We start from the raw sequence: 25,710 nt of genomic DNA on the forward strand, positions 1-25,710 counted from the left end.
TCAAATAAGCGCTGATCAGTCAGTGCTTAGTAGTAGCCGTGATTAAAAAAAAATCATGGGTTTACATTTTGGGTTGGATTTGAACCAGCGCTCTTCATGAGGTGATTGTTGTCAATCAGTTGCAATAACTTTGTGTTTGTCGAGCGTAAGCCATTGCAGCCTCGAAAGAGTTTCGAGTTTTGCATTGTAGACCTCTAAATTATCAAGATATCATTTTATGAAACCACCTTTCAGAATACTACCTTTTCCACTTCTGCTGCATGAACATACTGTACAGTTTAATCATATTGGGTGTTATCATTGCGGTATGTGTACATTGTATGTGTACATGCATTTAATACAACAGGGACTGGACTGAGACACGGCAAGTTCTACCGAAGATGGACAAGTTTGAGGACTGGTTCATCATGCTGCCTGAAGGCGTGTCATGGAGGGAGAGCGATCACATCGACACCGACGACGACCACATCCCTTACGATATCCTTGAGGACAACGAGACGGAGTGCGAGAACCTCTTCGGCGACCACGTCAACCGCCTCAACGCGGCCAAGAGGAAAGAAAAGTGAGGGTTCCGGAATGCCACCGAAATTTTGGCTTTTGGTTTGCAGTCCCTTCTGGGGTCCGTAGTAAACAGCGTGCTGTAAAACCAGAAACATTCGTGGCATAAAACTTTCGTAGATTGGAACCAATTACCTATTTTGCAGCATGAATCGCCCACTGGTATTGAATGCATTGTGTACACAAACACTTTTATGTACAGTTTACTCAAGTATTGTAAATTTTGGCTCCATGCAAAATTTGCTTGAGTTTTTCGTACAAAAATGTCTGGTTTTACAGTGCATGTCATGTTTTACGGATGTTTCCACGGATAGAAGACAAATATAGGACAAAATAGTGACAGGCCACCAAATTTTCAGTGTGGTTCAGAAAATGTTGATAGTGTTTCAGCAATTATTTGTAGAATACATACTTCTCCATTTCCTTCCCTTTCATCTGTACAAGAAATGACTCACTTTATTCACGTCCAGTTGATTTCACCAAATACAGGGGCTGTTTAATACCTAAGTTATTACCTCCACCAAGGGAGGAGGTTATGTTTTCGTTACTGTTGGTTTGTTTGTTTGTTTGTCTGTGCGCAAAATAACTCAAAAAGTAGTTAATGGATTGGGATGAAACTTGCAGGAAAAGTTGAGAATGACACAAGTAACAAACGATTAACTTTTGGCAATGATCCGAGATTTTGGGGGAATTTATGATGTTTTGGCAGGTAGGGTCAATGAACTTGGGAGTTCAGGCTGCGCGTATTTGAGGTTTGTCTGCGCGCACTAAAGTGCGTGCTCTAGTTTTTCTCCTGGGGCGAGGCGCGCCGTGCAGCTGAAGGCTGATGACGTAGCAAAGGCTTCTATATTTGGAAATCTGGCGACTTTTAGCACCGATGTTGTGTGTACGTATGATATCTCTATGGAAGAACAAGATTAGTGTAGCGGTGGAAATAAGCTTCATGCTTGGCGGAGGTCTGCGCTCTCAGAGTGCTTTACTAGTTGTGATTTCTGTCAGTGTGCACAGTCCAGGATATTCAAATACAGGGCACTGTCAAAGAGGGTCAGCATGAAAAAACAGAAAAAAAAGTGGTCAGGTCAGTTGAGGATATTTCGCTAGGGTAGTATTTGTGACTTAAAAGATTTTATTTGCTTTTGCACCGAATGGAATTGAATGTCTTAATGCTCTGCAAGATTATAATGAAAATCATTAAATCGACCTAATATTTGCTGTGGAGTTAAAATCAAGAAATTAAATACGAACATTGAGACTTTGATTTAAGAAAGACACTAGAAAGTTTTTTTCCATCTTTGTTTCCCACTTTTTGCCAAACTAGGATGAAGGAGGAGTTCAAGAAGCTGCTGGAGTCGCTGCCGAACATCGTCCTGCCGAACCGCGGCATGGAAGAGGAGGCGGTGATGGATACCATCGCGGAGCACGAGTGCTTTAAGGAGCTGGATGAGGGGACGCGGCTGGCCATCTACAACGTCCACCAGCAGGACATCACGGAGCGCTCCTGGGCCGACTTCCAAGAGCTCCTCATGGAGCGCTACGGCCTCCTGGCCAGCGTGGACATCTCGCAGTCCGCCCGTAGTGAAGTCGACCGCATCATCAAGATGCTGGAGAGAGAGCCGAGGTGAGCATCTCCTGATCATGCCGTCGAGTTAACTGTAAAACCAGAAATGTTCGTGTGTGTGGAACTTTCACGAATTTCGTGCGGAGCCAAGATCCACGAAAGCAAAATGCACGCAAAATTTTTGTTTACGCAATGCATTGAATGCTGGGCATCAATTCAGGAAAGTTCATGCCGTGAAAAAGGCTGTCGGCTTCACTTCGTGAGAGTTTCATGTTGCGATCGTCTCAGGTTTTACATTACTGTATCATGACGAGAGTGAATGGTTGGGGTCAAAGGTCATGGAATGCAGGCAAAAGTGTAATTTTTTCCTCTCATGAAACTCACCGAAGTAAGCAATCTACTCATCATGCATGCGCGTCCATGCAAGATATTTTCGTCTGGTTATTGTCGAGGTCTGTGGTTATGGAATAACCTACAATTGACTTTGTGAAAGTTGAACTGAAATAGTACTTTGTCTCAATAGAGTTGAATTGATGTGGAACTGAATGTGTACTTTCTTACAAATCAAGTTAGCTCAATATTTTGGCGATATAGTCCTTCATGATGATTGAATAAAATGTATGTTGAGCCAATATTGTCCTTTGCAAGAATTGACTTGAATGGACATTGAAATAAAATAAAATTTTCTTTTAAGTGGATTTGATTGGATATTGAACTGTATTAGTGCCTTGTGAGAATTGAGTTGAACAGATATGAAACTTCAGTATTTTTTGGTTGCAAGAATCCACTCAAATGGATATTTAGGTAATATGGTGCTCTGTGATAATTGAATTGAATGGACACTGAACTGAGATAGTACTAGTAACAACTGAGTTGAATGGACATTGAACTGAACTGTACTTTTTAACATTTGAGTTGAATGGGTGTTGAACTGAACTAGCATTTTGTGGCAGTCGAGTTGAAAGAATGCTGAACTGAACTGAACTGTACTTTGTAACAATTGAGTTGAATGGACGTTGAAGTGGACTAACATTTTGTAACAATAGAGTTGAATGAACATTGAATATGAATGGTCTTCTGTGACTATGGTTGATTCAGGTATCAGAGACTGAATGAGATGGAAATAGAACGAGTCACCCGTCTCATCCAGGAGCTCATCTTCATTCAGAACCCATCAACGGAGTGCTGCTACTACAAGGAGAAGTGTATGGACAAACTTATACAGAGCAGCATAGAGAGGGCTGTTCAGAAGTGAGTATCATTGGCATAAATCCATATGTATTAGCATAAAGATTAGGGCTCAATTTTATTATATGAATTTATGAATATGGAGAAACTTATACAGAGCAGCATAGAGAGGGCTGTTTACAAGTGAGTATCATTTGCATAAATCCATATTCATTAGCATGAAGATTAGGGCTCAATTTGAATATATGAATTTATGAATATGGAGAAATGTATAAAGAGCAGCAGAGAGAGGGCCGTACAGAAGTGAGTATCATTTGCATAAATCCACATTCATTAGCATGAAGATAAGGGCTCAATTTGAATATATGAATTTATGAATATGGAGAAATGTATACAGAGCAGCATAGAGAGGGCTGTTTAGAAGTGAGTATAATTTGCATAAATCCATATTCATTAGTATGAAGATAAGGGCTCAATTTGAATATATGAATTTATGAATATGGAGAAATGTATACAGAGCAGCATAGAGAGGGCTGTTTAGAAGTGAGTATAATTTGCATAAATCCATATTCATTAGCATGCAGAGAATGCTCAATTTGAATGTAGAATATGGATTCATTTAAAAAAAAAATGGTTTGCACTTAGAATATGTCTACAATACAAAGGTGTATATGTGAACATGTTATTCAGATCTAGTGCAATATTGAAGATACTCAGATTCAATGATCTACTGTAGTTTAAGTGGATATTTTCATGTGACTATTTTTTTGCACTCGGCTGGTTAAGAATAGTTTTGCGTGTTTTTAATTCCGCTGAATCAAAACATTAACTACTGGAACGTTACGGCGAGCAAAAATATTTGCATGCTTTTATTTTTGTGCTAGCTTCTGGTTGCATGAAATGCGCGAAAATTTCAACTTCGCGAAAAATTTCCACTTTTACAGTATTCAAATCTTATACATGTCATCATGACAAAAGTTGCTCGTAGCAACCATGAAGCTTGCCTGAGCCTTGCTTGACATACACTCTAGCAGCAACTACACATGTAGTTTCCCTTTGGATTTGAAATGTTAAAATGCTTTGATTGTAAGTGAAAAGAATACATAAATTTATTGAGCTGAAACGATGCCGAAGTGATCGATGTACACAGCTCCCAAATCCCACGACAAATGTTACTTCTCACTCCATATCTAGACAAAGAAATATCAAAACCTTGCTTTCTCTCACCTCCCTGATTTTGATTATGTGGGACTGTTACAGTACCTACTCAAATTTGTGTCATCCATAATCATTCCCCTGTTCATTTTGTTTGTTTGTTTGTTTGTTTGTTTGTCAGTGTCTCTGACCGATCTCCGATCCGGGACACTCTGGGCAGCCTGGATGACACCAACAACAAACTCAGCATGATTGTCATGGGGGAGGATGGCTTGGCGGTCGAGCTGGAGGCCGAAATAAACGTGAGACTTGCATATCTTTTCTCCACATGAATACACCTTGACCCTCTTAGTCTTAGAAACCTCAAAATATGTGCTGTTTGATGTCATGTTTATGATGTTAATTGCTTATTGCTGATATTCTAAAAGTAGAATAAAAATGTCCTTTATTTTAGTCGTATTTTGGTCACGTACCATAGATTAGTTCAGTTGCTGGATTGTCAATAGCCTCTGTATCACTAAATTTATATCTGATCCTGAAATTGGCAACACATTTTAGGTCACAAGTTGCTGAATCACTAAATACACATCTGTTCCTTAAATTGGCAATACCGTAGAACCTTGGAATCTCATCTTAAAGTTGGTAGATTCTTTCTAAAAGTCTTTGTCTAATTTCGTGTGCATTTATTGAATGTTATCAGAGCCCTCTGATCTGTCTCCTATCTGAGATATGAAGTCAAATTCAGAGTTGCCAATTTCACAAGGACTTTGCTGCAAAATTACAACAAGATTTACCAAAAAAAAAATTCGATGCAGACAGTGAGTGAATCTCTGGAGTGAATCTCTGATAAAATCTGACAAAAGTATGCTTCCCTTTGGACGTTCCAATTCATCGTCGCTTTCTGTTTGTTTCTGAAGAAGTCAATTATTGATCATCTTTTTTTTTTCTAAAGTCATGAAAAATGTCTACCATGAATTCAAAAGACTACATACACTGTATGCATATTTCATTTGATTTTTTTTTCTCTTTAGTTTGATTTAGTAAAAGATTTGAAAAAGAAGAAAGATGCAGACTGACATTGAAATACATGGTGCATGTGGAAAAACCAAAACAAAATGGGAAATTGTGAACTGAAATGATTCCTTTTGTTGTCTCTGTTGTTTGATAGAGAGTGAGAAAAATGCGGAAGAAGGTATTTCAGTCAACTTCTAGCTGTAAGACATAGCAGCATGTTGATACGCGGTCATTCCTATTTTGTAATGCAACTGATGATTTTTTAGTTGCGAGAGAATGAAAATTGATATCAGCTTTCTTTTTAGACAGTGGAAAGATCAGTTCAGGAAGACTCCTGGGAATTTAATTCATTCCCTAACAATGTCATATAATATGCCACTTTTTTTTTTTTTTTTCAGACATCACTTGTGAAATTTTTGAATTTAGTATGGAGCACTAATGTTGCTTAGACACCTGCAAGTTGTATATATTGTAGAGTTCACTGCATGCTGAAAAAACAAAAGCACCGGTATGAGTTTATTTGCTGCTGACTACGTGTTGTCTTCACCCACTCATTGTGATTCTGTATTCCTCGTCCATTCATTTATTGCTGATGCACTCTTTCTCCATTTGGAATGACCCTTGCACTCCTCGTTTTTATTTTATTTTTATATTTTAATCGAAGATATATCGAGCTAAGCAAACTTTCAGGGACATTGAGCGAAAGGTAGTGTGCATTACGACAATAACTAAACATTCCATTTAGTATAACCCCAATATTAGATGGTATATCCATATAGCTTTACTAATTCTTCCAGAAACACTTTTCTGTTGCTTTCTGTATTCATCGGTCGATAGCTTTCCACGGAATCCGTGCTACCTACAAAAGTTTTCACGATCACGGGTCACGTCGTAGCATCAAAATTTTGTAAAGAACACCTATACTTGGGTTCTTCATAGTCTTTTAATGCCTCTAACACATCTTCCCACCACAAATATATTTTCTAGAAATAACAGAATATATGCTGTTGAATGATTATATGACATAGTAGTTTGGTTCAGAATTGATAGCTCATCATTTTACTAATGAGATTTAACCCAGCTATTTATCTTCATTGCAGACCAATGTTACTATCAATCAGTGCCGTATATAAAGAGAGTCTAGCCAACTTACTTTTTGGATCATGAGTTTTGAGGCCTGTTATTGGTCGAAACTGGTCCTGTGATCTTCGTGGAGCCACGTCGTTTCCAAAGTGTGCTCATACACAGTGCCCATTGTTAACTACACCTTTAATATTTGGCTTGGTCGTATTGTTACGTCTGAGCGCACACGCTAACCCTGTAATGTGTAATACGCGCGGTAACGACATGGCGTCCAATTTAGTAGTTAGCCAGACTCTCTTTATATACGGCACTGCTATCAATGTACGAATGGCACCATCATATGTGGCAAAATTCTAAATTATGACACATACAGTAAATGGCTGTCCCTGTAACAGACTGTAACTTTGCATGGTATCTAAAACTTCCCCAGCAAACTTCATAAATGGTTGTACAATGATGTAACTGTTTCTGTGTTTCCTTGTAGCCGGCAACAGTTGTTTAGAACAGCGCCTGGAGTATTGGTTGGTCTGCTTAAGGACCACAATAAATTCCACAAATCTATACCTGGCACTGTCAATTTATGTACCACATAATGTAAAGTTACAAAATATAAATCATCCAGAATGTATCTTCATTCAATACTGCGGCATCGTGAAATATAGTAACTTATGAATCAATGCAAGAAGCTTTCACCCTTGTCTTTCCGGTTCTGTGGAAAGAAAGAATGGAAAGGAGCAAACTATTACAATATACGCCATATATTTAGCGAGTCTAATTTTTCGTGAATAGGGACTTCCTGACGATTTCCCAAGTGGTTAAATTCGCGATTCTGGAGTACAGCGTTGAATGGAGAAATATATGCTTGTGCATCTTATTCATGTCGGGGTCAGAGTCAGTACACTGTATTTTCGCTTGTCTTTAGATTTGTGAACAGCACCTTACTCAAAAAATTTGTGAAAATAAACATTTTAGCAATATACAGTATTTGGTGTATACAGTAATAGAAAATGAATTCAGATTCTGGAGAATGAGTGTACATCTTCCTCTCTGAGGCTTAGACAGAATTTTTCCTCCTCACTGTAAAAAATTTTTTTTTAAAACTTATTCCTTTCTGTCCTCTGTAAAACTTATTCCTTTCTGTCCTCTAATCTTATCAGAACTCCATTTGTGGGTGATCATATTTATTTAATAATGTACATAGATACCGTGCTCTCAGACCTGAGAAGATTCAGTTTCATGGAGTAATTAAGAGCAGGAAATTGTCATTCTCTCTCATACTTCCTCCATCTCTTAAAAAGCTAAAAGATCATCTTCAGTTTAATATTTATATATTACAGATTATATTAACAAGTAGTAATAGATGTATGCCATCATCATTAATCATACAGAACAATTTTATATATTTATGATTCATTCTTCAGAAGGCATGGACTGCTGATGTTTGTATTCTTCTCTCAATTGTTAATTTAATTTCATTGAGATTTGTTATATTTTTGACTTTCTTGATTCCTATTATGCCCTATACACAGGTAGGCATTCTATTTACAATCATACCTTCTTTTGATTTAAATTGATTTTGCTTTTATTGCTTAGTGTTTTTTTTTTAATGTTTGTGCATAATCAAAATTAAAAGACAAAAATCCACTCATGTTAGTTTTAAATTTATTTCATTATAAGTGATTTGGACATGATAATGAATTAGTTCTATTTGTAGCTCCATAAATCAGATTGTAATTCTTTGTATCTAAAATAAATATTTTGGGTGGTTTGGTTCATGTTTGTTTGTTTGTTTGTTTGCAACATATGATGATGATGATGATGATGATGATGATGATCCACAGCATTTGTATAATGCCATATATCTGTTAAAAAAAAAAAAAAAAATTAAAAGGTGCAGTGATAGAAATTATAGATTACATGTATATGTGTATAAGTGAATTAGATTGTGATGCTTGAGGTACTTGGTGCAAATGTTAAGTATATATTTTTTTTTTTTACAGTGCCTATGACGATGTGATTTACTCTTTGCTTTGTAGGCCCAGTCGTATGATGGTGACTACACACTGAACAAGGTCCTCTACAGCTTGGAACTCAGGACAATAGAGGGCGACATTATGCTTCCCAGCAATCAACTCCTAACAGACCACTTCACTCCAAAAGGTAGGTGTCTTGCGGATGTAGATTTCAGTAGATCGATGGGCTGCTTTTGTAAATCATTCTACTTGTGCAAATGTAAAACCTGGTTTTATTTTCACTCTACATGACAGGTGTGATTCAGTTGTCAACTTATAATATCACTTCCAACAAAATTTAAAGGTGCATGGTCCCCGTGTTTTAGTCAAATGCCTACGCGGGCGCACGGCGCAAGTTTCCTATAGAGACCTACGCTATCGACTTCTTTTGGCGCTTACGCTTTGGCCCACTTTCCCGAGTCCGAAGAAGTCCGATTCACTGTAGTCAGTGGTCCGATCACACTTCGGCTCATGATTCGGCTGAGGGGGATGACAGCTTTAGCAAACTTCTTTTGTGATGTCATAATAACAAGCACATATGCACGCACCCTGGCATTACTACAGACTGCGCGATGCGCAGAGAAGGCAACGTATACTTAGCAACACCTACGCACTTTACTCTTGATGACAGCTCTACTTCGGTAATCTTCGGCAGTATCATCAACAGCGCCATCTACACTACCGGGACTATGCCCCTTTAAATTGGTTTTATCCGATACACTATGCAGCTGCTAGAATGTGAAGGGTAGGTCTCTCAGATAATTGACTGGCAGGCTGTTTGGTCAGTTTGTCGCAAGTTTCTTGAGATTCGGAAATTCACGAAAGTTAAAACCTCACGAAATATTTAGCATATACAGTAATTGTGAAAATTGGGAGTATTATGTTTTGCTTTGTATGGCTGTAGAGACAAATGTTTTGTGATTGAAATGAATGTATTCAATTCAGTTCAATTATATTTGAAATTATATTCATAGTGATAATAAAATAGTAATAATATTAATGATAATAATAATGATAATGATGATAATGATGATGATGATGAAGATGATAATAATAATGATAATTGTCATTATGATTGTTCTTACTAGGACGACTACTGGAGCTACTACAGCTACTACTGTTAGAATCATCTTTATAAGTAGCAGTAGAAGTAGTTAATAGCAGTTGCACCATTCTTTCTGTTGTGTTGGAGGTAATTCAGCTGAAAAATTTTCATTTTTCACTCCTGCTTTCTTCGTCCTGGAACAGGTTGCATCTGTGTCTTCACTTCCCTTGAGGGTTTCCAGTACGTCAAAGATTGTCTTGAACGTACCATTCTCTCGGGAGAGGAGGAGTACAACATCCCCGCCCTGAGGGACATGGCCGTGGTGCTAATGTTTGGCCGCAGCACCAGCCCCGAGGCAGACACGGCCCAGGTTCGGGAGCAGGCAGAGCGCCTTTGTAGCAGGTCAGGAAAAAACAGCAAGAAACAAAATCCAAAACACATGGGAAACATAACAACACAACAAACCAAAACAATTAGAAACAAAGAGACTTTCAAGCCCTTATTTTTGATGAAAAAGGGTGTAGAATAAGAAAAAAATAAATGCAGTGAAACTATAGATCACAACTGAAACAAATGCAGAAGCAAGTGAATTGAAAGCTCTTTTTTGATGAAACACAAGAAAAAAAGATAACAAATACACATGTGAAACGTAACTATATATCAAAACAAAACAAACATACAGATTAGAAACATTCAAGATATTTTTTGTGACTTTGTTATGGCGTTCCCATTATAACCATTACTTATGGAATCAGTTGTTACCGTCATGTAGGGCACTATTAAATTTTGTGTCATCACTTGTGCATTTGTTCAATACCATCAGTAAAGGTGGTGCGCCATCAGGTTACTCGTACAAAGACGGAGATTACAAAAGGAGGAAAAATGCACATTAATCTGATTTTTGGCACTATAAATTTTACAGCTTTGTAACTTCATTAAAAAAAATATTTTTCTTGTAATGAAGTAGACCAATATATATATCAGTTGAATGTTTTGCATGTAGAGAATTCATGTCTGCCAAAATTGAAGAATTATTTTCCTGGAAATTGTATGGATCTCATGATGACACAAGTACATACGATGATTGTATTCCTGCCATTCCAGGTTGAACAACTGCCAACCCCCCCCCCCCCCCCACCCCCCAAAAAAATTCTAGACATTGTATGGCTTTTGTTATGAAGCATTACCAATGATCAATTCTTGCCATTCCAGGTTGAACAACTGCCAAATCGTCAACGTGCCGGCGGACAGCGCCACCTTGTGGCCGGGCAAGAAGTTCAGCGAGTCTCAGATCCAGGAGGCCATCCGGTCCGTGGTGGCCGGCCAGAAGTACGGCGGCGGCTCTTTCAGCCAGACAGAGGGCATCCTTGGGGAAAAGGGCGAAGGCGGGTTCAGGTAAGAAGGAGACTAGGAACAAGAATTAAACCATTAGAGTGCTGTGTTTTCGCTGACTGGCATCAATGTCCCGGATCTAACTGCAATGAATGAGGATGTCTTTTTTTTTTTTGCGGCAATAGAATTGTTATTCGGTAAACAAAACTTGCATACTGATGGATAACATACAGATTTAGTTATTCTTTATTACCCTTTTTCTTCACATAGACACAGACACACACAAAGATAATGGCGGTAAAGGTGGAAATTAGAGACATACAAATCAGAATACGCAGTTTTGACAAAAATGTTGTCCTGTGACTGTGTGATTCGCAAAACATGTTTATGAGAACAAACTGAGAATGCCCAAACAATGAAAATAGTTGTACATACAACAAAATCCGTCAAGCCCAATAGGCGTAGATTCCTGGATGTCAGTCACAGAAAATGGTGGCACTTGGCCGCACATTAATGCATATGAAAGTGAGGTGATTAATCATCAGTCTGACTTCTTAATGGAGTAATTTTCATCACAAGAATTTTCACTTTCTTTTTCTATCTATTGGAAAAAGAGAGAGATTTCTGGGCTCAGCAAAGTGACGTCCAATGTAGGGCCACTTGTGCAGTGACGTTATAGACATATCAATGGTTCAGAACATAGGCTTAGTCATACTTAGCATGCATGCTAAAAAAATAAAAGTGACTTGTTACCTTGTACTCATATTGATGATTCTGGACATAGACAAGCTTAGTCGTACTTAGCAAGCATGCTAAAAAAAAAAAGAGAGTAGATAATGGCTTGTTACATTGATTAGTTTCACAAGCAATCATTAGAAAAAAAAATGTAAAAAGGCTGAGAATTGCATGGCATGCCCTCATTAATATGCACTGCTTCATATCATGTTTGATCATCAATATTGCGCTCTTTGATTTATGTCTCAAATTTCTGCTTCTACTTTCGATGGCCCTCGTGTCGCTTCCTCACTTCCTATATGAAACCCTTCTGGGTTTCACCTTCACGAGTGCCCCGTAATGGCCGCTGTATTTCCTCACCTGTCAAGCTGATCTTCTTTCACTGATCTTTTCGTTGATGAATGACTTTCATTCTCGGGCTTCTTCTCTTGTCATCACTTTTTATATCCTATATCTTGTCAATCAACCTGTAAACCTATCTGGGGGGCATTTTGTGAAGCATTTTGTCAGATATTTTTTTTCTGATAGACTGTTATAAGCTACTGAAATCCTTGCATCTGATTGGCTGAGAGCAAATTTTCCAACAGAGTTGCTTCTCAGTCTTTTTTCTCCTTTCTCCTCTGCTCTCCTTTTACTTCCTTTTCATCTCTTCTTTATATTCACTTTTCTTTCGTATGCTTGTCATTCTTGTTGTAACTTCTCTATGAATGCTTAGTGCTGTGTCATCTTGTCTGGTCTGCATTTTGAAATCATATTTTGGCTGTTTTCTCAAGTTTCATTTCCTCTTTGTTGTGGTATTCTCCTTTTATTCTTTTATTTTTGTTTTATCCTTATCATGTTTTGCTATTCACTGAGGATTCTTTGTTGCCTTTTTCTTCCTTCTTCTCTTCCTCCTCCTCCTCCTCCTCCTCTTCCCTTTGTGGGTTGTTCTGCTTCCTCATTTGTGCATGAAAAAATTCACTCCCCCCATAAACTGTGCTATCTCACCCGTTTGTTGTACTCTACCCTTCCTCTATCTACATTATTTGTACAATGTACCCCCAATCTCTACCATGCACTACCTACCCCTAATATCATTGCTTTGCTTTCCCCTGTGTGTGTATACACGTGTGTAACCCTTGTGTGTGTGTGTGTTTGTGTGCTGCTAGGATGGGCATTCGCATGGTGTGTGGTGACCCTTTCTCGCCAGACTTGGTCATGCCTTTCACCAGAACTCACCACTGCAGTCTCACAAGCTTTGATAGGTACACCACTCTCTATTCTCTCATCATGCAAAAGTCTCTCGTCCTCTTGCTTTCTCTCTCTCTCTCTCTCTCTCTCTTTCTTTCATTTTCGAATTACTTGCATTGTTTACTATTTTGCTTTCTGTTTTAGCTGATTCTACCTCACATTGGAGTCTGTGTCACCAAAAATGTTGTTAAAATATCCATGAATTATAAAAAAAAATGATCGACTCTCACTAGTGTTAATGTAGCATGGTTTCACTTCTTATGTGTGGTGTCATGTAGGCAGGACAATGTGAAACATGAGCCAATTATGAACATGTGAAAGCCATGTATCTGATATTGAAACTTGGCCTTCTGTGTTGTCTCACAACCTCTGGCATTGACAAAAGGAAGCATGTGACAAAAGAAGTGTTCATTATTTGTTTTTTAAATGCAATCAAATGAGCAAATAGCATCTGTCATTTACCTTTTATTTCTGGATGGACACTTTCTTCCTTTAGGCTAGTGTGGGGCAGTGATGATGGACGTCTGAGATTTTAATACTGGGAGTGATGTTGATTTCAAACACACCCTCACCAATATTTGATCCCTTTTTTTTTGCCAGGGACTTAAAAAAAAAAAAAAAGGGTTTATATCACTCTCTGCAGGTCAAGCATAAGGCATACAATGTATTTTTTTTTTTGAAGTGCAGTGACCTCTGATTTATTCTTACTATGGACTGCACTAGCCACTTTGTTGCAGATGAGTTTGAATGAGAATTTCAAGTGAAATCAACAATGCAGAATGCCTGTGAGTCTTGCTTCATAGTGATGTCTGCAATTGCTGTAAGTAAACGAGTGAGCGATCTGCTCTCACCATGGCAGCAACTCATAGACGTTTGCAGCTGAGTTTTTTTTTTTTCCCCACCAGCTTTGAGGCATTTTAACCTGTTGAGGACGAGTCCCAAGAATACTCGAGGCAGGTGTCTATGGGACATGCGTGTTAGATCAGTCCGTCCTCAGCAGGTTGATTGGCAGTAATTGCAAACTTTCTCAACCTTGTGTGTGCTGTGAGTGCTGATCGTCACAAAAAAACCCACCACATTATACACAATGTTCAAAGTTTCTGGCACAGAAAGGGTTAAATGAAAGGCTCCCTTGGTGGTTAACGTTACGGTGAAGAAGTGGAAAGCACTTGTGGCGGCCGTCAAAAGTCAAAGACAAGTGTTGTGCGCCCTCATCACTGTGGGGTGATTTACGATCCACGGTAGTGACACGTGTTCAAGTGTTTCGGTCATGGATGGTGTTAGCTGGAGTGTCTTACGCACTCCCGAGAAGGACTCTCGTGATAAGTTAATGTAGACCTTCACGACCTCTCGGTGCTGTCAGTAATGGGGGATAAGTGACAGCTCAAATGACATTCGACTCTCGATGGAGTGTTTCTCCTGAACCCGAGGAGTTGAGGAAATTCGGCTGAGAGTCTTGTGCAATATTACATGCAAAATGCCACTCTCCATTTCATTTTACTGTGACTAACGATGAATGGTACATCTATACCGTGTATCCCAGGCCCATATCTTTATGTTCCTTTTTTTTTTATCCCCCCTTTCTGTTTGACCTGATGTTGGCAAACTTTGACAGAAATGCTAAAATACCAACTATAACAACAACAAACAGGACTTTTGAAAATACATGTATTGAAGTACGTTAAAATATACAGAACACACACACACACTCCCTTCTTTAAGATAAACTTGAATCTCTAGTTAAACAAAATGAAAGAAAAGTCTATCTCATATGTAAAGGGCCAGTTCTTACTGAACTGTCCAAATTTCTTCCTCTTTTGAGCTACCCGATATTCTGTTTTGCCCTCTGAATTTTGCCATAGCAGTGAAGGTCTTGAAATTGCTGTCCCTTCTCCTATTTCTGTAATCAAATTTGATCACCATGTTTGTAATATGGTAACACATATCCTAATCCCCATCCATTCTCTTTACATTACTCCCCCTACATTAAATTTTGTACCTGCCCCCCATCGTCAAATTTAATCTTCACTTTGTGTTAACACCACATTTTTCTCTCCCCCCCCAACCCATCCCCCTTTGGTCCCCCCCTCCTATTTTGCTCATCCCCCTCTCTGCTAACCCATCCCCACCTCCTCTTGGTCCCCCCTCACCCCATTCCCCGTTCCCTAATTGCCCCCACCCCTCTGTTTACCCGACCCCCTCCCTCAATCCATTCCCCTTTCCCCGCTTGATCCCAACCCCTCTTTCTGCTCAACCCACCCTCCACCTGCTCCCCTCTTGGTATCCCCTCCTTCCCCACCTCTACCTGATTTGTGCCCCCCACCTCCTCCTCCTCCTCCCCTCCAGAATCGGGCTGTCCATGATGTGTGGCGACCCCTTCCAGCCGGACCTGGTCCTCTCCCCGGTCACCAGCAACCTGTGCGTGGCCACGCCCAACCAAGAGAATAGCCTTAGCTGCCACATGTTCCTGGTGGACACCAAGTGCCGGGTGGAGTTCGAGGTGGCCTCCTACCACCGGTCCGGGCGTCTCCGGGAAGAGCAGGTGCACCACGGCTACATCCTGGTATACTACGCCCAGCGCAAGGCCTCCCGGGAAGTGCTCAGGTGGGCGGAGTCATAAGTTCCATTCCTGGAATTCATAAGTTCCATTCCTGGAATTTGATTATGATTTGTTTTTTATGTAATTGTTAAGGAAGAGATAAATTCTTAAAAGAAAGCAACCATAGAACCAGTGGGCTTATGTCCCCTCTCAAAGACTTTGTCTCTGTCTGTCTTCTTTGAAAATATTCATTGAACTGTTCTTGTGGCACGTGTGTTAGATGACGTTTATTGATAATTTGATGATTATCTTGCGACCAGAAGGTGCTCTGGTGGGTGGAGTCTTTGGTTCCGCCCCCCTCTCTCTCTTCTTTATATGTCTTTACTCGCTTTTACTTTGTCCATTTTGTGGACAGCCTGATAGGCAGTGATCAGTATTGATTGGATTGCATCTTGCTGTTGTACAGGCCACCTGAAGAACTGTACAATGCATTTTGTTCAGAGGTTGCAAATAAAAGTGATGGTTTTGATGAGTCGTAGATATGAGAAAAACACAAATTAAGTAATGTAGTGTGAAAGTGAGAAAAGAATATGTCGTCGATGGGGTGACAAGACCTCGTATCTCAAAAATGTCAAACATTTTTTTTTTGCTTAATGGTCAAATAATGGGTCAAGTGATATCTTGGCCAAATCCCAACTGTCTTACTCCAACAATAAAGCCACCATGACATGTCAAAGAGAAGGCTTTCCCATTCACTACAGTGCTTTGGCCGCCATGTTTTTTTGCTCTCCTGAACATGTGTCATTTTTGAGATACGAGGTCTTGTCACCCCAGCGACGATGTGATGTTAGGCATCTCTGAATCTTCCAAGTAATAATTTCGAAGTTTTTACTATTTCTTTACATATGTACTAAATTGGTGATAATAATAGTAATAATGATAGTGATCTTTAATGATACCAATAATGGTTGTAATGGCGATGCAGGTGATTACAATGCTAGTTTTGTGCACATATACAGTCAACCTCACTTACATCAAATCCAAAGGGAATGGTAGGAATTCATCGATGTACTTGAGTTTTGACTTACGTAGTACAATCAACATATCTTTATATCCATCTGTGGTAGAATTTTTTTCTTATTCAGCCATTGTTTGACTTGTGTGAAGTCGAGGTTGAATGTGTGTATCGTATAACAAGGATTCCAGTTTTGACGAAAAACCTGAATTCATGCCCTGGTACAGTGCAGTTTCAAAGTAGCTTCATGTAGATATATTTCAGGCTATCTCTTTTATTCTACCTTGCATCCCTGATTGCACTGAATAACCCACTTAGACTGTGGTATATTGTTTATACGGGCGTGGTATATACTGACCCATCTTTTGCTCTTCTACCCCCTGCCTGCCCCGCATACTGGTTTCACCCCTCTCTCTAGGTGGTACCTCAAGCAGGTGGAGCCCATCCCCACCCTGGTGGTGGCGGTCTGTGAGGACATCAACTCAGCAGCGGAAGGCATCACCGAGATCAACCGGCTGGTAGATGAGACGAAGACTGCCAAACTCGTCACTGCCAACTGCTCCACCTTCAGGGACCAAAGTAGGAACAGGGCGTGGTCTTAAAGGGATGGTATAGTGTTGGTGGAGATGAGGATTGGGCTTTTAGCTTTTTGGGAGATACCAAGAAACCACTTATGAAATAGTATAGAGAATGCCATTTTAAGAGGAATTCAAAGTTTATTTGATGAAAATCAGTTTTTGAATGGCTGAAACATCCAAAAACAAAGTAAAACAAAGCGATCGTAATAAAAGTTGGGTCCCTCCTTTTATTAGGATAACTTTGTTATGGGTATCTCAGCCATTTCAAAACCAGTTTTTATGCCTCCGCCACGAAGTGGTGCCGGAGGCATTATGTTTTCGGGTTGTCCGTCCGTCCGTCCGTCCGTCCGTCCGTCCGTCCGTCCTTCCGTCCGTCCGTCCGTCCGTCCTTCCGTCCGTCCGTCCGTCCGTCTTTCCGTCCGTCCGTAATGAATTTTGTGGACCAGGTAACTATCAAAAGCTGTTGAGGTATCCTAATGAAACTTGGCATGTATGTGTATTAGGGGGTGAAGTTGTGCCTATCAACTTTTGGGTGCACGTGCTCAAGGTCAGAGGTCAAAAGGTCAAGGTCAAATACATAAAATTTCACTATTTCCACCATATCTATGCAATGCCTGAAGATATTTTCTTGAAACTTAGTGTATACATGTATTACCCAATTTAGATTCTCTGGTGAAAGTTTGGGTCATGAGGTCAAAGGTCAAAGGTCAAAAGGTCGAGTAAAAGTATTAAAACTTCTTTTTTTTCTCTGTAAATTGGAAAATTGTTCAAGGTATCTTCATGGAACATAGTATATATACATGTACTGACTGGCAGTGATTATCTAGAGAATGTAGGGTTCATGGGGTCAAAGGTCAAGTGCAACACTTCAAAATTTTACTATTTCCCTCATGTTCATGCAATGCCAGCAGGATTAGTATTTTTTTTTTTTTACACTTGGTGTATGCATGTTTTTTGTTTTTTTTTTTGTTTTTTTATTGTTCCATATTCCACATTTCGACAAATACATAAAACATAAACATCACAATACAAAAGCCTGGATGAATTGTCACGTACAGCTTATAAGACAATAAAACATGTGAAATATGAGGAATCTACATAGAAGCATTGCTTGTAGGGTGTAGATTCCCAGATGCGGATGTGAGATTATTTCTTACTTGGGTATGTAATTAAAGGAATGACAATTTCTGAATTGGAGAAATATAAACGCCAAAAAGTAAAAAGAAAAAGAAAAAAGAAAACAATGAAAACAATGTCCGCGGCACAGACTTCTTGAGTGTTGCGTGATCACCCGAGCGAGGTACAAGTCAGATGCAGTGTACAATAGCATGTGTAACCTAATAGAAATTCTCTGGAGAGTTTTTTTTTTTCTTTTTCTTTTTTTATTGCCTCAAAGGTCAAAAGGTCAAAGATCAAGTGAAAGTGCTGAACTAACTTTTTCCTCCATATCTCGGAAGTGGCTCAATTTATCGTGAAACTTACTGCATATCTATGCATGTTCTACCTGAAAGTGATTATCTTATGAATTTTAGGGTCTAAGGCCAGATGAACATGGTAACAATTTACTATTCAGTACAGAAATTGCACTTTTTCTCCATACCGGTACCATGAAAATTACTCAATGCATAAATGTATGAATGGGTCAAAGTCAAGTTAAAGTCCTTAAATCCCCAAATACATGCTCTCCTATTCATCCAATTAAACCAAGTTCAAGGAAGGTGAACATTCAACACATTTCTGACAAACTTGTCATTTCAATATTTTACCAGTTTTGTGAAAATGTAATCACACATTGTCCACATGTACTATCTAGACCTATTAGGAGAGTCATGCATTATGGCGGAGGCATACCAGTCGCCATAGCGACATTTCTAGTTATTAAATAAATGTTGAATTCCTCTTGGAATTATATGCTCTTTCATATTTAATAAGAGGTTTCTCATTTATCTCACCCGAAAATGTTAGAAACCTGAAGTTATGTTTCAACCAAAACTATATGATCCCTTTAAACTACCAAAATGCCAGTAGCAGTTATGGTTCTAGCAATACTTGTGTGTTGTATTAGTGACAGCAGCATTAGGGAGCAGCTGTGATAGTAGCAATAGAAGGGGTACTGATGGGGTAATGGTTGAAGCTAAAGTGGTAATGTTAGTGGCAGTCAAAGCAGTAAAGGAGTGGTCTTAAACTTCTGAAATGCCAGTGGTAAATTGACTAATAACAATTTCCTATCTCATTCATCCATCCCCCTTCTCTTGTCGTCCCCCTCCACCCTTTCTCTCGCCCCCCTCCACCCTTTCTCTCGCCCCCCTCCACCCTTTCTCTCACCCCTCCACCCTTTCTCTCGCCCCCTCCACCCTTACTCTCGCCCCCTCCACCCTTTCTCTCGCCCCCTCCATCCTTACTCTCGCCCCCTCCACCCTTTCTCTCGCCCCCCTCCACCCTTTCTCTCACCCCTCCACCCTTTCTCTCGCCCCCTCCATCCTTACTCTCGCCCCCTCCACCCTTTCTCTCGCCCCCCTCCACCCTTTCTCTCGCCCCCTCCATCCTTACTCTCGCCCCCCTCCACCCTTTCTCTCGCCCCCCTCCACCCTTACTCTCGCCCCCTCCACCCTTTCTCTCGCCCCCTCCATCCTTACTCTCGCCCCCTCCACCCTTTCTCTCGCCCCCCTCCACCCTTACTCTCGCCCCCTCCACCCTTTCTCTCGCCCCCTCCACCCTTACTCTCGCCCCCTCCACCCTTTCTCTCGCCCCCTCCATCCTTACTCTCGCCCCCTCCACCCTTTCTCTCGCCCCCCTCCACCCTTTCTCTCACCCCTCCACCCTTTCTCTCGCCCCCTCCATCCTTACTCTCGCCCCCTCCACCCTTTCTCTCGCCCCCTCCACCCTTTCTCTCACCCCCTCTACCCTTACTCTCGCCCCCCTCCACCCTTTCTCTCACCCCCCTCCAGCTGTGATCTACAACAAGTTCTTGAAGGATGCGTTTGACAGGAGGCGAGAGACAGAGAAGGCCTACAAGCTGGCAGACCCAGAGCCACAGTCGCCTGGCGACCGCCTCCCCATGATGCCCCCATCGCCTGCCCAGTAAGTGATGCCTTCACGACCGGTCCCACAATCTTTGGTATTGAATGCAGGATCCTCTCTTACAGAATGTATATACAGTCAAACCTGCCTTAGCGGCCACCTGTCTATAGCGGTCATCTGTCTCTAGCAGCCACCTGCCGTATATGACCACTAAGGAAAATTCTCCTGCAAGAGAAAAGCCATGTAAAAGGCCCTGCCTTTAGCATCTACACGTACCTGTCTATAACAGCTACTTTTTCAAGTACTGTAAAAGTGGATATTTTTGCGTGAGTAATTTTTCACGCTCTGCTGGATAAGACACAAGTTTGCCATTGTTTTAAATACCGCAAAATGAAGACATGAACTACTGAAACGTATAGCAAGCAATAATATTTGCATGCTTTTAGTTTCTAGTTGCGGGAAAAGCACAAAAATTTCATCACCGCAAAAATGTCCACTTTTACTGTAGATGAAGTATTTACAGAGACGTACTTCTACACTCCTGACTTGCACTAATTATTGTCTTTGCCTGTGTCTGTGTGTTTGTTCACAGGGAGGGGTCATTTGGTGGAGAGACGCCCACGACAGGTAATGACCTCTCTATTCCCTTTTGCACCTTGCAGGATCGATTCCTTTTTAAGATTGATTTCTTTTTTAGTCACAAAACGTCACTATTCAGCATTCTGTCAGAACAGAACTTGCCATCTTATCTCACACCCTTATGTCAATCTTTACCTTGTGTGCATTTCTGAGCTGTTTCATCCCATGGCGTCTTAGCAATCTATTACCTCATAGTGTAGGAAGTGATTTTAATGGTAGCATATGCCCTACTGAGTGTGGCATGACCTTTAACCTCAACTTCCGATCTCATGCCTTCATCCATTTGCTGTACATAAACTACTTCATCTTCTACCTTCTTCTTGTCTCAGCAACATTCGTTATTGAGGTAGAGATGAGTAGTGGGCATCTGTGTGTGTTGCATGCAAGTTTCTGCGCATTGCCTGCCTCAATCCGGTTTGGTGCGATCCAGTTTGATCCGGTTTAGACAAGCCCTATATCTTCCTATGCATTGTGAAGTTTCTGCCCATTGCCTGCCTTGATTGGTTTAGTCTGATCCAGTTTGGTCTGGATTAGACCAGCCGTATTGACCGATTCGGGTTCGTTGAGGGCAGCAGACATTTTACGGCACAGGGCGCAGCCATGGTGTGTATCAGCCGACCCCCCCTGCTCTCCCCCACCCCCGGGCAACATGTTTATCACGCACTTGTAACAAAGGTTCGCGCACTAGCAAGCATTCGCGCACTCAGTACGAGACGCCCATTGGCTAAAGCAGTTTTTAATTCTGCGCGCGTGCTAATGTAGGGAGAGGGGTGGGGGAGTGTGGAGGGGGGGTCGGATGATACACCCAGTATGGCTGCGCGCATGCCAAAAATACACATAGCGCGTCACAGAATCGGTCAATATCCTCATGTCCATTGTGAATTTCCCATTTTGCCCCCAGAATGCACAGGGATGGACCTTGTAATGCTGCAATGTCTATTCTTTCCTCTGGTGGTGTTTCGTAGCGTAGCCTTGTGGAAATATGGATGTGTTTTGATCGTTCATTGCTTGTTTCTTTAAAGGGACTGTACAGTAGTGGTTGAGGTGGGGATTCGTGTTTTTAACATTCCTAAGTGAGATAATGAGACACTTTTTATGAAATATGAAAGAGCATGTAATTTTAAGAAGGATTCAACATTTATTTGATGAAAATTGGTCTTCAAATGGCTGAGATATCCCTAAAAGTGATAATAATAATAGGGGACAGGCCACAACTTTATTACGATCTCTTTGTTTCACCTTTTTTTTTGTTTTGATATATCAGCCATTTCAAAACCGATTTTCATCAAATAAACTTTTGACACCCCTTAGAATTGCATGCTCTTTGACATCTCATAGAGTGGTTTCTGAATATCTCGCAAAATGTTAAAAGTCAAATCCTCACCCCGACCAGAACTGTACACACCCTATAACATCTCTTTTTATTCTACTTACAATTGTAAATGCTAATGGAGAGGAAAATAGATATGTACATAGATAGATATTGTAACATATAGTATTATTTGAACTGAAAATGATGTACATATGAGCTTCTACTCTATTAAATATGAGAGTTAATGAAAAAGTTATCTGTTTGCTAGCCCATTATTTTATCAAGTACAATGGGTGTAGATTGATAGGACAATGGCAGCATTGAATTGAATTGAACTGAAAAGCTTTATTCACAAAAGCAGTCAAACATACCAGCCAATCGGCTTAGCTGCATTCAATGTACAAAGCAAACAGTCAAAATAAAATGAGAAAACTAAAATATATATCAAAAGACACTCACAAAAAAAGGAAAACTGTGATTAAAACGGTTACATTATAAACAGCCATTTACAAAACCGTGAAGTGATTCCAATATTGTCCAGGATGACCATGGGTTGGTAAATGCAACTATAATAATGCATACCTTTAAGTTATTCACCATAATCGCTTGTCTCATGCGTATTAGACATGTAGCAATTTCTCTTATCTATCAGCCATGTGCTAGATGTCACAGTATGCATTGGATATTGTGATTGCATATCATTTGAACTGTCATTTGAAGCTGTAGCAAACGTATGGTGTTTTTGAGAACCCCCTTCCCCTTATAGTGTGTTTACTAACATCAGAACTTATATAATGGGTTTGTTTAAGGCCCAGAGTTACTTGAAACCAAGTATTATTTTGCTGTTTACATCAGATAGTGAATGTCTACAGTGCGGGCATTACTGTACCTGTCATGAGTGACGACAAAAGGTTATGCATTGTGAAGACTTACTAACAGGATTATGAGTACGTGGGACTGTGTAATGCAAAGGAGACCATCATGCATGGGGCAATACCAAAGTTATTGTGTGAAAGCTGGTCTGGTCTGGTCTTGGAGAATTTTATATAAATCACATCTCTACCATTATGATGTCGTACATGACCTTTAAGTCACCGCATAATACAATGATTTCATTCCCAAAAGTTCACTTGAAGATTTGATATTGTGATTTGGAATACCGTACCTTTGCGTGCAGTTCACTTTTACTCTTTTTGTGGTCCAACACAAAGGAGCATTGAGCTCTGCTAAATGGGTATTACCCTTCGTAAAGTCATAAGAGCCTTGTGGGCAAAAAAGCATGATCAAGGAATATTTAATGACAGAAATTTTTTCATGCATTTTGTATTCTTTGTCCCTGTGCAAAAATCAAAACAAGCAAAGATTTTGTTTTGTATTTCATTTTCTTTTGATGTACGTTAATATAATACTATCAGTGTTGCAACTTATTAATTTGAAAACTATCAGTAGTTGTCCTAGTGTACATGTCGACATTCACCAGATTGAAAATGTAAATCTTGTCTTGCAAGACCTAGTATGAAAAAAACAAAAAACAAAACTATAATGTGTGTAAGAATATTCACATTTACAGTACTGTATTTGTGCACAACATGTGGGTTGGTGAATATTTGATGGAGATGTCAGGGCAAGATGTAGCGCCGATGAAGTAAAACGAGAATGGATGATTGGTCTTGCTTCATTTTCTGGCTTTCTCATCTGCTTGAGGTTGTGGGGAAATCTGGGGGGCATTTCATGAAGCATTTTGTCAGATATTTCGTCTGACAAACTGTTAAAAGCTACTGAAATCCTTGCATCTGATTGGCTGAAAACCACAATATCAGATATTGTGGTTTTCTTGCCAGCAAGGAAGAGACAAAAAAAATGAAAAATGGGAAAAAAAATTTGCTAACGATATCCTCTCTCGTTTTCCCCCTCTTTTTTTCCTTTCTTCACATTTTTCCTTCCCGTCAAACCCGATCCATTCCACTTGAATCCTCCTCGATTCCCTCATCCCATCGCATGCCGCTTTCTCTGTGGGCTTTGGTCCTTGATGTGCTACGATGTTCATTCATTTCAATGTCGTGGATTCTGTGATACATTTGTTCGTGAATATTGCCTTCCCCTCCTCTACGTGTGTGGCCATATTACACCTCGTGTGTAAACATCTGTACACCGGTGTTGCATTTCTTAATTGGTGTTGACACATTATGTTCGGTGTTAACATTTCTTCACCTGTCTTACTGTATGTACATACATTGGTCTGACTCATTTGTATGTGACTTACATGTATCTGTATACCCCCAACCATTTTACACTGTGTATAATGTGGTGTTTTCTCTGTTGGTGTTGCATGCCTTCCTTTGGTATTTGCCATGTGTGTGTACTTCTTTGTGTGTTGGTGTTTGCGAATACACGTGTACTCCATCACAAATGTAATGTTTTGATTCTCATTTCAAACGCTGTTCTCTTACTGTCGAGTTTGGCTCCTGTATCTGATCACTGCTCACGTTCAATATCAACCATGAAAATGATCATTCTTCAATTTGATCAAATGTCTGCTTCTGCTTTTGATTAAATTTTTACTTTCATTGCATCACGTTATATATTACCGATGGTGCAAGTAATAATATAACTTCTTATTTCAATTATGAAAAACTGCCGTTATGTTCCGACCAATTTCTTTGCACTTGGTACATGTGGTTGCCATGAATGATGTTACAATATTGCGCCATCCCTTATTTTGCATTATGTTTTAACCTTTCTGTTGAACTGATTTAATATGCATGAAATTGATTTGGCGAATCGCACAATGGGCACTTGTTACGCATCATGCCACCGAACTCCCCGAAACTCCCCTGCCCCCCTACCCTGCCCCCATCTTCCTCGGAACCCGCTCGAAACACCCAAAAATAATAAACAACTCCCAAACACCAGGATTCACTCCGGAGTTTGTTCCCCGTAATCGGTCGGTGTCGAGCGAGGCGGTGGTCCACGACTCACTGGTCAAACCCAGCGAGATTCGCAACAGGGTTCGACTCCAGCAGTCGCACTTTTCCAGCAGAGGTACACGTCCGATGTAACGAGCAAGCCTGGAAGAACACTTGCTCTTGTGTTATTAACACTCCACACAGAACACTGTAGATCGTACAATGCGTACTGCATTGGGACTGCTTAATGTTTGTTACACCAAAAACTACACCTTACGCAGGATAGTTTACACTATACACTGCAGTTACACTATGTAGATGTGTAAGCAGAATATTTCCTTTGTTCTTGAATCCTCTCAATACCCGCTTCTCAGGTTGAGGATTATTACACCCTGATTACACCAAATTTTAATGATTTTGGCTGGTGTTTATGACGAGCGTATGACATTTGCAGAGGGTGGACAAGTTTGGCGCGAAAAAACAAAAGACCAAAATTTTATGAAATGATGCATAGTTCCCCATTTCAGCCATGTTCTAGTGAATATTGTACGCTTCCTTCAAACTCCATACACGCAAGTTTTTGGATTTTAAACATGTATATCCTTTGACTTGAATTGTGCTGGGCAATGGAATTTGCCCATTTCTGTAAGGTTTATATCCATAAATGGATTCCATTGTCCTCATGTACCTTGTTGCTAAGTCAGGCAAGTCATGAATAGGTTTCAACACTGTCCTATCCACTCTTATCATTAATGGCTGCCTGAAAGCCTGCAGAGCAATTTATTTGAAC

At 40.2% G+C, this 25,710-nt stretch overlaps 1 protein-coding gene across 1 annotated transcript; it reads left to right on the forward strand.

The window, feature by feature from the left end:
• The first annotated feature begins 357 nt into the window (after positions 1 to 357).
• LOC139728719 (rho GTPase-activating protein 5-like) lies at positions 358 to 25,106 on the forward strand. Its single transcript, XM_071639660.1, has 12 exons — positions 358 to 562; positions 1,877 to 2,176; positions 3,215 to 3,367; positions 4,641 to 4,761; positions 8,593 to 8,716; positions 9,817 to 10,015; positions 10,826 to 11,008; positions 15,257 to 15,514; positions 16,883 to 17,043; positions 19,991 to 20,123; positions 20,656 to 20,690; positions 24,928 to 25,106. Exons 1-12 carry the CDS (start codon positions 381 to 383, stop codon positions 25,071 to 25,073), a joined length of 1,995 nt encoding a protein of 664 aa, XP_071495761.1. The 5' UTR covers positions 358 to 380; the 3' UTR covers positions 25,074 to 25,106.
• Positions 25,107 to 25,710: the final 604 nt, after the last annotated feature.

The sequence above is a fragment of the Diadema antillarum genome, unplaced genomic scaffold (assembly GCF_040938485.1).
Source record: "Diadema antillarum isolate AM-2024a unplaced genomic scaffold, OU_Dant_1.0 seq00000193_RagTag, whole genome shotgun sequence".
Taxonomy (NCBI): domain Eukaryota; kingdom Metazoa; phylum Echinodermata; class Echinoidea; order Diadematoida; family Diadematidae; genus Diadema; species Diadema antillarum.

Excerpts from the sequence above, each read along its gene's own strand:
- LOC139728719 (XM_071639660.1), top strand. The coding sequence starts at position 381 with ATGGACAAGTTTGAGGACTGGTTCATCATGCTGCCTGAAGGCGTGTCA. Across the intron at positions 3,368-4,640 it reads ATAGAGAGGGCTGTTCAGAA|TGTCTCTGACCGATCTCCGA; the intron begins GTGAGTATCATT and ends TTTGTTTGTCAG. Across the intron at positions 20,691-24,927 it reads TGGAGAGACGCCCACGACAG|GATTCACTCCGGAGTTTGTT; the intron begins GTAATGACCTCT and ends CCCAAACACCAG.